This window comes from Ornithodoros turicata, chromosome 1 (genome assembly GCF_037126465.1).
Source record: "Ornithodoros turicata isolate Travis chromosome 1, ASM3712646v1, whole genome shotgun sequence".
In the NCBI taxonomy this organism is placed as follows: Eukaryota; Metazoa; Arthropoda; class Arachnida; order Ixodida; family Argasidae; genus Ornithodoros; species Ornithodoros turicata.
Genome location: NC_088201.1, coordinates 229,722,571 through 229,735,941, shown reverse-complemented (window position 1 = coordinate 229,735,941; position 13,371 = coordinate 229,722,571). Strand labels below are relative to the sequence as shown.

At 49.1% G+C, this 13,371-nt stretch overlaps 2 protein-coding genes across 2 annotated transcripts; one reads left to right on the top strand and one right to left on the bottom strand.

The window, feature by feature from the left end:
- Positions 1 to 7,894: 7,894 nt before the first annotated feature.
- Positions 7,895 to 9,952, bottom strand: LOC135395869 (uncharacterized). The gene has a single exon (XM_064626958.1). It carries the CDS (start codon positions 9,950 to 9,952, stop codon positions 7,895 to 7,897), a length of 2,058 nt encoding a protein of 685 aa, XP_064483028.1.
- Positions 9,953 to 11,170: 1,218 nt separating this feature from the next.
- Positions 11,171 to 12,091, top strand: LOC135395863 (uncharacterized). The gene has a single exon (XM_064626953.1). The coding sequence runs from the start codon at positions 11,171 to 11,173 to the stop codon at positions 12,089 to 12,091; it is 921 nt and encodes a 306-aa protein (XP_064483023.1).
- Positions 12,092 to 13,371: the final 1,280 nt, after the last annotated feature.

Below are 13,371 nucleotides of genomic sequence, written 5' to 3'. Positions count from 1 at the left end.
TCTTCGGGAGAGCCACCACCTGTTGGGAGTATGACCCGTACTGACTCAAAACCGCAGCTTCCTAGAGAAAGCCGTCAAAATCAATCCAGAACGGTGTCGTTAAACGAGCCCCTACGAAATAATGATGAGCACAGATAACCCACATAGCACGCGCGAGGCCCTGTTCCGCACAACTTTAAGGAAAGCTCTCCACATCCGAAGGACGCCGAAGCGAAGCCGAAGACGGCGTGACGTAACACGGGCTACGGCACGTGACCAGTGACGTCCAACGGCACAGCTGAAACATGTATACGCGGCACGCGAGCCGACAAAAAAAGAAAAAAAAAAACGACACGGAGCACTTTCTACGTCACGCGGGGCTCGTGTCTCGCGCCCGCGGCTGCGTTTCTCCGGCTGTCTCATGTATATTTTACCGCGCAGTGACAATATGCCGAAGATGGGAAATATTTTGCATGGCGACTCCTTGTGGACAGCTTCACAGATGAAGCAGGGTTTGGAGACACATTAAATCTTCCATGCTCCTTTAATGTAAAAGCCTGAGTCTGTGCACACAGAGTGACGTAACGGACACATGCGACTCAAACCCGCAAAGTTGAATACACTTTGCTGGTTTCTGTCGTGTGTTCGTCTCGGCCCTCCGCATGTCGAAACTCATGCTGTTACATTCTGCAGTTCATCCACCAGCTAGCCTACGCCTACGCCATCTTGTCAGGTGTAGATAAGTCAGTTTTGTCAAACAGCCATAGCCAACTCGTGTCTCTGCAAAGTTCATTCAGCTGTTCCCGTCGGGTTTGCCGCCTTACCGCAGTAATATTGAAATGGGCAGCCATCTCTCGGCGTCTATAAAACTTCCTCTTCTCAAGCACAGTAGTGCGTCCCGCACCAAAGGTTACCCATCATTTCACTCTGCCGTTTCTCATGGCATTTCCCACTCGTGAGAACATTGGCTAATTCGCAAGAAATCAGAGTTGCTTTTTCACTTCCTAACCAACTATCATCACTTGCACCCTTCTTGAAGCCCGAATAAGCGCCGCATTTCTTCCCATGCAACAAGCTTTGTTGAATCTTTAAAACAAATAATGTGTTTATCGTATACTCGTTCAATCTGGTGTCCCATACATGGGCCAAACTGGTTGATGTCTTAAAGACACCTTACGTGGACATTCGAACAATGCAAAGAATAAGCTCAACACTTCTGTACTTTGCGAACACATACCATTCTGTTTTCATTTTCATCCTGCACTGTTGGAAAAATGGGTACTTTCTGTAAAGCTATAAATAGTTTATACCCTAGGTAGCGTCTAGAATTCGTACCTCTTGCATTCACACATGATCCCGCTACAAAGTATACCGGGTGTTTCAGTTAAATACCCGGGCAAAATAATTGGCGAACGCGTACACCAATCGACGAACATTCTTTTTTACAAGTATCTGTCCGATGCCACCTCCAAGCTGCGCACCATGTGAATGAGTCGGAGGCGCTCATTATTTAAATAAAAATTCAAACGTGTTGCGTTAAAATACATTACTACTAAAGCAGGGCGCTGCCGGCATTAAAATGTGTGCTATTCCTTTTGGGACCTTCAATTGACATCTTTTAGAGGAAAATCTGCCACCAGAGCGGGTCAATTGTTGCTGTAAATAATTGGTCTCCGTTTACATATTTTGTCGCGGTTGGTCGCAGTGAAGCGCAAAAAGGACGTAATTCATTGCTGGAAAAGGGAGTGGAAGCGCGTCTTTTTGCGCTTCATGGCGCCTCCTACTCATTCACACAGTATACAGTTTGTAGACGCTATCGGACAGACGCTTGTAAAAAAAGTTCGTCGATTGGCGCATCGGCCCGCGAATTATTTAGCCCGGGGATTTATCTGAAACAGCCTGTATGCTCATGCAGTTTACGATAAATTCGTAGCAGAGAGGACCAGGAAAATAACATTTTTTAAAGAGAGAAGGAGAATAAAAGCAAGAAAAAGAAAACACATTGACACGCGTATACATGCACACGCAAAGAACTGCAGAGCAAAGTTCGTGCACAGTACTCCCCATTTAAAAACAAATACGAAATGAGGAATGAAACAGTAAATTTTCAAGGAGCCAGACCGCTTACATTTACAGTCCTTCAATTGGGATCACCCACTCATCCGTGGAAGGCCCCTGCGATTGGCTACCAGCCTTTGGGCAACGCCCCCGCTTCGCGATGTAGTGCCGGCTTTCTCTCTCTCTCTCTCCCCAGTCCCAATTTGGGCGCGCCGCACTACATACGCGGGCGCGGAGCCATTCCGGTGTGGGGGCGGGATCAAGTGTATGACTTATGTTGTTACTGACTATAGACATAATTATTGGAGGTACCTATATTACGAAGTCACAAACTCACCGTGTGGATATAATTACTACTAGAGAGTTTTAGCAAAGTGCATCCTCCCGCACGATTGATTTCCGTCGGGGCGGCCACGCAACTGCGCATGCTCAGATGACGTCACCCTCACCGTATCTCTCCGGCCGTCGCCGGAGCTCCGCTTGCTAGCCGCCATTACCGGAGACATTTACTGTAGCAATCTTCAGCATGGCTGTGCCGTCTGCTACAGTGGCACCTGCTAAACAGCGATTTACAATCGCCGACGATCTACATCTACTCCGCGAGGTGCTAGCGGAGCATCCCTATGAGTCTTCGGCGAAATCGGCTTCCATTACGGAAGTGGTAAACTTTGTTTCTGGCAAAACCTTCACAACGAGAGGCATAACCGAAAGGACAGAGCTCCTCCTCTCGCAGTTCAGGATACCAATGCCGTTTCCAGAACAAAAATCCGTTCGATAGGCAGTCCACAAAAAAAAAAAAAAAATGGGAAGGAAAACCCATATATTCCATATTTTGTTCATTGCGGATCTCAGAGACGTGTCTACCCTTCGCCCCCGTCGAGAGCGCCTCCGGTTCACTCTGGTTTGCTAAAAGTGTTCACGCTGGCGTTGCGGCGGATACGATCGGTTCGCATTCATCGTATTTGTTGCCGATAGGGAGGTGAAAAATCCGATTTGCTAAAACTCTCTACTCTATCGGTGTCCCTAGACGGGCACAAAATCCAGTGAACCGGTAACGAATTTTGGAGGCAATTGCCTCAGGACGAGAGCCACCGATATTTCGAACATAGACTGTACAACTAGAAGAACACTCTCTGTTCGATATGTCTTTCGTCCTGAGGCACTTCGCTTCATACATGTACCAGTGCCTGTGTCTCTTAATAAAATAACTGTTTAACTTATTTGATACCACCTGAACATGAAAACAAAAATGACGCTACCGAATACGTTGCGCAAGTAAGGGTATAAAAACGCTGAAGGTATAAGCAGCCTCCTCTACCGTGAGAGGTAGTCTGGACGATCTATTCCTTACGCATGGTATACACCGGCGGGGTGGTGGGAGGGGTGGTATATTTATCAAAACAAAGGTATACATCGGGTATAGAAGGGTTGTGATGGTTGCTAATTCAAAACATTATTGTACGAAAACAACACGAAACATTATCGTGATCGACTCGTAAGGCCGGCTGCCAAGGCTGCAGAGCAGCAGGGGAAAAGAGTACCCGAAAAAATTGGGGTACTGGAGCAGGGGTACTTCTGCTGCGCGGCTGCCCCACTGCTGTGGCGCAACCTCATCAAATCGTAAGTGTCGCTGCAGCCCTGATGATCCGCTGCCGTTGCTGTACAAATTGCTGCTGCGCAAATTCAGGCTATGGAATCCACGCCTAACAAAATATAGCCTCGAGGAGGTATAGAGCCTTCTCAAAAGTCAGTCTGGCCACCTTCTAGCAGACGACATTCGGCCATATCTTGGGCACGCCGTATGTGTGGTGCCGTGTATGTTAAGCGAGCGCGCGATGGGGAACGAGAAGTCAGTGGTCGAGAGACTTGACGAACATACGAGATGGGTTTTCCCTAAGACGTGTGGACCCTTTTTGTGAACATATGAGTTCATCTGGCACGTCTGGCCGCGCTAGCGAGAACAGTATGCTTGTTGTTAGAAATGTTTTCTTCTCTTTTTGGTGACTGCCTGGGGGATGACAAAGAAGTGAAGGCTGGGAGAAAAAGGACAACGTTGTGTGTGTGAGATACGTTTTCCGACTTTTCCTTTTTGTGTTTTTTTAAATAAACGGCTATGAACGTGTCGTTCTATCCCCGCATCGAGTTTCTCCTTTTCGACTCTGCTAATAAGTTTGGTGCCGAAACCCGGGAAGGGTTAACGTCAACGAGAAAGTCTGGGAGTGAAGGAGAGATATCCAGAGATGGACCGACTGAAACGGAAACGCGTAACAATTCGAACGGCAACTAAGAAGCTCATGGATGAGATACAGCAACTGGTGCAAAGACCTGTTTCGTCGGACTGCAGAGGTGAGCTTCAAGAGAAACTTGACTTGCTAGCAGTTAAGGAAGATGCAATAGAGCAGCTAAATAGCTCAATTGAAGAATTGACTTTGGATGACGCTGCGTTTGATGAGCTGGCAGGTTCGCATACCTATCAGGATCGGATGTGCATCACAAGATCACGAGCTACACAAAGACTAAACGCAGGAGGTAACGAAGGGCCGTCTCGCACGTCTGCAGTAAGACAAGGCGGAAGGGGCAACGGGGGTGCAGAAGACTTAACGGAGAGTAGACGAGGAACCTCAGTGAAGCTCCCGAAACTGGAGATTCCAAAGTTCAGTGGTGATCTCATCTTCTATCGAGTAGCGCAGAAGACACGCCAGACTCTCACTGGCTTCATAACTAAGGACACTATACCGCCGGAAGCCCCCTGGTCTCTACCGGTACCGCCCACTTTTGTACGCCTCCCAAACCTTCTGGAAAGAAGAGATCAGGTCCCCCCTCAAGTCCTCCGAGCCCATTTTCATGCTCTGGTAGACGAGAAGTTTTCTACGTTTACGGCAGCATATACTGATGGCGCATCCCGAAACAACAAGTCCGCCTCAGCCTTCGTCATTCCATCCGAAGGCGTCGTGCACGGAAGACGCCTTTCACATCCAACCTCCTCCACAGCTGCGGAACTCTATTCCATCCTTTTCTTTCTACAACACATCGCTGATTTTCCACCCCGGGAATGGGCAGTCTTTACAGACTCCAGATCTGCACTTCAAGCAATTGAAAATTCCGGCATACGAGGCCCATCCGCACCCCTAGTCACAGACGTGTTAATGGCTTACCACACTATCTACGCCGCAGGCCACAGGCTAGTTCTCCAGTGGGTTCCAGCCCATTGTGGTGTCGTGGGGAACGAGCAGGCCGACAGCGCCGCAGAAGCAGCACTCTCGTATCGGAAACGGACCCGTATTGTTCTGCTGAGAGGGGACCGCCGTTCAATTCTGCGCCGCCTAGTGACACCCCTGGCTTCCCGCCAACGGACAACCGATATTCTTCCCCCCTCTATGTTGAACAGAGTTGCTCCCACGCTCGCTTTCCGCATGCCACGAAACACCTCTCGTCAAGATGCTGCAGTAATCCACCGAATGCGCCTCGATGTGGCCTTTACAGCTCAGTGGCGTTACCGCTTGAGCCAAGTTGACTCTCCCACCTGCTGCCACTGTGGTGCTCTTGAGGATCTGGAGCACATTCTTCTTCATTGCCCCCACTACGAACCTTCCCGAACCACACTCTCCGAGTCTCTTCGTCAGCTGGACTCTCGCCCTTTCTCCCTATCGAAATTGCTTGGTCCCTGGCCCAATCCAGCCCAGCAACGCTCTGCGCTCAAAGCTTTTCTGACATTTCTGGACACCATCGGACTTCGATCGTTATTGTGAAGGGGCTCGTTATTTTACTCCCCCCATTCCATCCAGCAATGGGGTAGAGTATCGCCTGTGGCGATGAAACTCCCCACTCTCCAAGGTCGAAAATAAAGTTGTTGTTGTTTCAGACAATGGGGAAGCTTTTAGGATGAATTTGATTCTACTACTAAAAGCAATCCCACGATTTCGAATGTTGATAAATTCAAGTAATTGAAGAGCTACCTGATAGAGAAGGCAGTCACAACTGTGAGTGGACTATCAATAACCGCAGAAAACTACGATGCTGCTTTGACGCTTCTGAAGGAGAGATTCAATCGAAGAAACCTCATAATCGATGAGCATAGGTCACGACTACTGAATTTACCTGAAGTTGGTGACTCCGGACAAGCATTAAAGCTTCGCGAACTGCATGACGAGGTTACGGCAGGAGTCAGGTCACTGGAGGCTTTAAATGTCCCACAAACCACTTACGGTGTGTTACTTCTGTCCGCACTACGGAAAGCGATTCCGAACGATCTCAACCTCGAGTATGACAGGAAGCACATTGACGGCGATGAAGACATCAAATCATACGTAGAATTCCTGAGAATCGAAGTGGCGAGCTGCGAGAGGCTGCAGCATGTTGGACCGTCAGGCTTTGAAGGTCGCAGGTCTCCACGAGATAAGCAACGACATCCGAAGAATACTTTTTCAGGACTCGCTCTGATGGTCAGTGCAGAACTACCGACTTGTGTTTTCTGCGGATCGAACGACCACAACCTTGAAGGCTGTACAAAACCTCTGTCTATTCAAGAAAAGAAAGAAAAGCTGAAATTCGAAAGACGATGCTTCCGCTGCGGCAAAAAGTACCATCGACCCAGAGAATGTAGGAATGCTTCACGACTCAGGTGCTTGAGATGTGGAAGTAGACATCTCACAGTTATGTGTGACCCAGTGGGCATCCAAGAGCAAGTATCTCCGGTGGCCAGTACGACACTGGCTTCATCTACAAGTTCGCGCTGCCCTGCTTTAGCCAACGGTACCGTCCTTCTTCAGACAGCACGGGTTTGGGTAGAAAGTGAGACCAGGTGTCAACTTGTTCGTGTACTTCTAGACAGTGGAAGTCAACGGTCATTTATCAAGAGGTCACTTTCGGAGAAGCTCAAGTGTCAGTTACTAGGGGAGAAACAGCTTACACTTCATACGTTCGGGACTGACTTAGCATCGCAAACAAAATGTCGCCGGGTTCAAGTCTGGTATCGTAGCTAGTACAACAGAAATGAAGTTCCCGTCGAGGCCTTAGAGATGTCAGACGTTTGCAACGATGTCATGGAAGGCCCGAATAGCGACTTAGTCTCCGGTCTTCGACTGAACGTAATGCTTGTTGCTGACGTTTCCCCTTTCGACGACAATTGCGAAGATGGCATTGGAATACTCACAGGATGGGACTTCTTCTGGAGGGTCGTTACAGGAGAGACGAGGCACATCAGCGAGAGCCTTGTAGCAGTCAACACAAGATTCGGTTGGACATTCCTAGGACCTTCACATGCGAGCCCAGCAACGATATGCTCAAACGTTGGAGTGATGCGGGTAACAGTAGAAATGCGTGATTCCGATCTGTCAAAGCAGAAGAAGTAGTTTTGGGAGCTAGAACATCTCGGCATTCAACATAGCGACATCACAGTCGACGATGACGCAGTTCTCCAGGAGTTCAGATCAACTGTGAAAGAGGTGAATGGGAGGTATCAAGTCAAGCTACCCTGGAAGGCCTCCAGATCAAGCTTACCTTCCAACGAGAGCGTTGCAAAGGACAGACTCCGTTCGTTAACGAAGGAGTTTCTAAAGAATGATCAGATCATGTTCGACTATGACAAAGCGATCCGACAGTACATGAGAGAGGGGCACGCTGAGCAAGTCGACCTATCAAGGTCAAGTGACGGCGTCACTTATTATATGCCGTACCGTGCAGCCTTGAAGCAAGAGAGACAGACGAGGTCGCAACTTTCAACCACTTTACTAGAATGAGACCAAAAAATACAAGCCTATCTTTCAAACCCTCCCCCTCTTCTTCCAAACCTGAGCGCCGCATACCGCTTCAACCGCCAAACAAAGACGATACCGCCAATCATGAAAGATAACACCCTTCAGAACACCCGTTCGGAGTTGATAAGGTGTTGCTGTTTCTCTGTCAGGGTCGCCGTCGCAGCACTGACGCATTTATCTTTAAGTTGCATTATCGTCTTTGTCTCTAACACATGCCGCACATGAACGTCTTTAGATCTGTATAAGACTTTTGTCTGGCCGTACTGGGGTTGGCACCGGCAATAAATGACGTGGCCTGCAAGCCGAGATCCCTCTTCATCTTTCTTGTCCACCTTGTTTCGATGCTCTCGGATCCGGTCATTCAAACACCTAGAGGTTTCTCCTACATACTGTCGACCGCATGACGTTGGTATGGAGTACACTACACCCGCGCAACACTCCACGAATCTGTTCCTGTGTCTTACCCTGCAAGTCGGTCTGGCATCCTCTGCCGCGCCCCATCCCGGCAATGAACTCAGTTTGCTCCTAACAGTGGGCACAATCTTAATCCCTTGTTTTTGTGCCACTTTTACCAGTCGGTGCGTTGCTCCATGCACATACGGGATCACCACCGTCTTCTCGGGCCGCTCCTCCCGACCTGTACCGGAGCCCCTTGAGCCCTTCAGAAGACGCCTGACCACTCCTCTGGTAAAATCGATCGGGTACCCTGCTCGCGAAAGTCTTAGCAGCTGCTCCCTCAGGCTTGCCTCGACTCGATGTTGACAACTCTTGACAACGCATGCCCTCACCAAGCTGTTTACGATGCCCATCTTCACCATCTTCGTGTGGTTCGAATTGAAGGGGAGTAACGGTTTTTCCGTCCTCTGACCGTACATCCAGCACAGGTGTCGGGCTTCTCTAATCAGCCTCAAGTCCAAGAACTGCAACGTGTCCCTCGCGGGTTCCTCCAGGGTAAATTTTAACCCGTACTCGTTGGTCTGGAACAGCCGCAACACAGGGACCCAGTCCACTTCCCCCACCGAAACCAGAAGGTAATCGTCCACGTACCTACAAATTCGTAGCATGTTGGGTGCAGCCCTTTGTAGTCTTCCCTGAAGTTGCCTATCGAACGCCGCCAGGTATATGTTGCTTAGGGCCGGGGCTATCCTGGACCCGATGCACACCCCCTTCTTTTGCCGGTATATTCCCTTCTGGAACTCAACTGTGGTGGACAATAAATAAATGTGTAGTAGCTCCACGAAACTCCGCGAGGACATCCCGGTTTCAGTGGAAAACGTGACCGGGTTTACCCTGTCCAGCTCCTCCTCCACCAGCCTGAGAAGAAGTCCAGTGTCCAAGTTGAAAAACATGTCTTCGACGTCAAAGGATCGAAAGTCATACTTCTCCTCCCTTAAAGAACCCAGAAACGCGGTGACCTCTTCCGACCGCGACAGGTAGTAAGGGTCATTGACTTCAACGATGTTGAGGCCCTTGCGTAGAACACTGGAGACGTAGGACTGCCAGGACCCTCGCTCAGACACAATCGGACGGAAAGGTAACCCTTGCTTGTGAGTTTTCGCTGTGAAGAAGACGTCAAGATGGGTCTTCATACACTTCTTTACTTGGTTAACGGTGCCCGGCATGCCGGCATCCTCTAGAGCTGCGATGGCCAACCTCCTGAACCCCCTGATGTCTTCTTCAGACAAGGCCATGAAATTCTTATTAAGGGCCTGCAGCGCCTTCTGTTGAAACTCCCCTTGTGGAAGAACCACAAATCTTCCCTCCTTGTCCGCCTGAAGTAGACAACAACCATTTGTTTTCAGATCCCTTTTCACTGACGATAAATTCAGGCTCGATCGAATTGCACCTTGATCTCGTAAAGTCGTCACTGCATCAATGCACTGGTCCGACACTGCTACTTGGGCGTTTGGCGGGCATTTTAGAGCTATCTTCCTAGTGAACGCCACCATCTCTTCTGATGAAACCTTGCTCCGTGGACTATACTTTGGTCCCCGGGCCAGAACGTCTAGGGTATTCTTATGCAAGGCAACCCCCTCCGCCACATAAGGGGAACTATTGGGCCTTCCCCCTCCCGGGGCATGCCTGTTCCGACTGAACAACAGTTCCTTCATAACTGCCTTCCACACGACGTCGTGTAGTGTACTCCATACCAACGTCATGCGGTCGACAGTATGTAGGAGAAACCTCTAGGTGTTTGAATGACCGGATCCGAGAGCATCGAAACAAGGTGGACAAGAAAGATGAAGAGCAATCTCGGCTTGCAGGCCACGTCATTTATTGCCGGTGCCAACCCCAGTACGGCCAGACAAAAGTCTTATACAGATCTAAAGACGTTCATGTGCGGCATGTGTTAGAGACAAAGACGATAATGCAACTTAAAGATAAATGCGTCAGTGCTGCGACGGCGACCTTGACAGAGAAACAGCAACACCTTATCAACTCCGGACGGGTGTTCTGAAGGGTGTTATCTTTCATGATTGGCGGTATCGTCTTTGTTTGGCGGTTGAAGCGGTATGCGGCGCTCAGGTTTGGAAGAAGAGGGGGAGGGTTTGAAAGATAGGCTTGTATTTTTTGGTCTCATTCTAGTAAAGTGGTTGAAAGTTGCGACCTCGTCTTTCCTTTTCTGTTCTAACCGAGTGTCCCTATTTATTGTCGCTAAGAAATCTTCTGTTCTGAGTTCTACCAACCGGCCCTACTTTTTCTGTTGAAGAGAGACAGAGCACGAAGATAAGGATCGTCTTTGATGGGTCTTCAAACGCAAGCGGGTTTCCTTCACTTAACGACGTACTCACAAGGGGCCAAATTTGAACCCTGAGTTGCTGGCTATGCTTATCAGATTTCGGAAGAGCAGTATAGGACTCGCTGCTGACATCGAGAAAGCATTTCTTCAAATTTGTTTGGACGAAACTGACCGTGACGCCCTCTGATTCCTGTGGTATGACACGCGGCCCAAACGCAACGAACCACTGCCAGGAATCGAAGTTTGGAGGATGACCAGAGTCCCTTTCGGAGCAGCATCGAGCCCCTTTCTTATGGCAGCGACGCTTTGTCTCCATTTTGAAAGGATGTCCGCATGTTACCCTTCTCTAACACAGGTACTCGGTGAAAGCTTCTATGTGAACGACCTTGTGACGAGTGTGGCTACACCACCTGAAGCCGAACGTCCCTTCAGCGAGACAAACGAAATACTAACGGCGGCTGGGATTAACTTAAGAAAGTGGACAACGAATTCATCATCTCTGCAGGAAGATAGCAAGGAAGACCCGCTTCGTGCGGCCAACCAGTAACAATAGGTTAAAGCTCTTGGACTCTGTTGGGACACGAAGGAAGATACTCTCCAGGTTTCTACGGAGTCTCTTCGGGCATTTTTGCTACTGATGAGAGATACAAAACGGTCATTGCTGCAAGCAATTGCGAGGATATTTGATCCATTCGGCTTTCTTGCTTCGTTCACTATCAAGGCAAAGATCATTTTCCAGCTGGCATGGGAGCAAGGCGTCAGGTGCGATGATCCATTGCCGGATGAAATTGCTGTTGAATGGTCACGGTGGATCAATGCGGTGCTAGGCATACTCAAAATAAGCGTACCGAGAGCTCTGATGCCCGAAGAATCGACATCAGTGTTGTTCGTACACTGCTTCTGTGATGCAAGCATTCGTGCTTACGGAACCGTCGTACACCTTCGTACCGAAAGCAACATTGCCGTGGAGATGGTGGCGGCCAAATCGAGGATCGCCCCTTTGAAGCGCGTTACACTACCGCGATTAGAGCTCCTAGGTGCGCTATTGGGGGCACGATTGACAACGTACGTGGTTCGGGCGCTTCACCTGGAAGAGGAGGTCACGTGTTTCTGGAGCAATTCCAGTATTGTTCTCCATTGGATAAAAGGAAGTGCCAGTCGTTGGAAACCTTTCGTGGAGAACCGAGTGACAGAAATTCAGACTCTTTGTGACCCTTCAAGATGGCACTTCTGCCCTGGACATGAGAACCCCGCAGATCTTACAACGCGTGGAGTGCAACCGGAACGACTGATCATCGACGAATTCTCGTGGCGAGGGCCCAAATGGTTATCTTCTAGCGATGAAACGTGGTCAGTACTCGAACAGAGAGCTCCAGAACCTTCCACAGATGCAGTCGAGGGAGAGATGAAAGGAGTATTACAGTGTCTCGCGGCAGCTGAGGCAGTTGCACCACAGATGTTCCACATCAGGGACTTCAACATTCTGGTAACAGTACTTCGGCTAACAGCATGGATCAAGCGATTTGCAGTGAACTGCAGAAGTACGGAAGCAAAGTGACGGGGACACCTCACTACAACAGAACTGAATGAGGCGGACAATTACTGGATTCGACAAGTTCAGCGTGATAGCTTCCCAAAAGAGGCTGACATCATCTCAAGACATGCCGGAAAAGTAAGCGAGGCATCGCCCCTATATAATTTAGCTCCCTACATGGACAGTAACGGCATCCTACGCCTACGTGGATGACTGCAAGAGAGCGACGGAAATACAGCCCAAAAACAACCAATTATATTGCCAAAAATACATGACTTCACGAAGAAACTAATCCTACAGGAACATAAACGCTCAGGTGTGCGCGACACACTGGTCCATCTGCGGAAATGCTATTGGATTATTAAAGAGAGACAAGTTGTAAAAAAAACGTGCTTCATCAGTGTATGACACGTCGAAGATGCCGAGCGAAGCCAGCAGAGGAACCCCCTGCGCCACTTCCGAAGGGCAGGGTGACAAAGGACAATCCTTTTGCTGTGATGGGTCCTACTAAAAGAAGGTAAAGCACCACGAAGTCTATGGAAAATATGTCGTGTAGTGAAGACGTTTCCCGGAAGGGACGGACGTGTGCGGCCGTGCTTGATTCAGCGCCCTCAAGGAGCAACAGTTAGGCGTGCAGTTCAGCACCTATTTCCTTTAGAGGTCAGTTAAAACAATGGGAGCACCCATTGCGGGGGAGGATGTTAGAAATGTTTTGTTCTCTTTTTGGTGACTGCCTGGGGGATGACAAAGAAGTGAAGGTTGGGAGAAAAAGGACTAAGTTGTGTGTGAGAGATATAGGAAGGGAGTTGCCTCAGGATAGAAGCCGCCGATATTTCGAACAGAGACTGTTCTTCAAAGAGCAAAAAAAAAAAAAAAAATCTTTGCTCGTTCTGGAATTTTCCCCACGTAACCACTAACCTCCTTATCTTTCGCTATGCTTGCCAATTCTTGCCTGTTGTCCCGTTTCGTCCACGTGTTCGTGAACCTTCCATTTTTCTGTGACCGGTCTGTAGCCTAGATGACTACGTTCACATAATCCCCTCCACACTCTAACAAAGCAGCCATTCACTCCGGCCGTAGAAGCCCGTACGGACCCTTTCTTCCCTCCGGGCTGTTGACCCACAATTCGCATGAACCTTTAAACACGTCACACCTAACCCTATAAATACCATGCCAATGATGAGGACGGTGCCCAGAAGAAGAACAGTCTCTGTTCGAAATATCGGCGGCTTCTATCCTGAGGCAACTCCCTTCCTACATCTCTACCGGTTCGCTGGATTTCTACCCGTCTGTGTGTGTGAGAT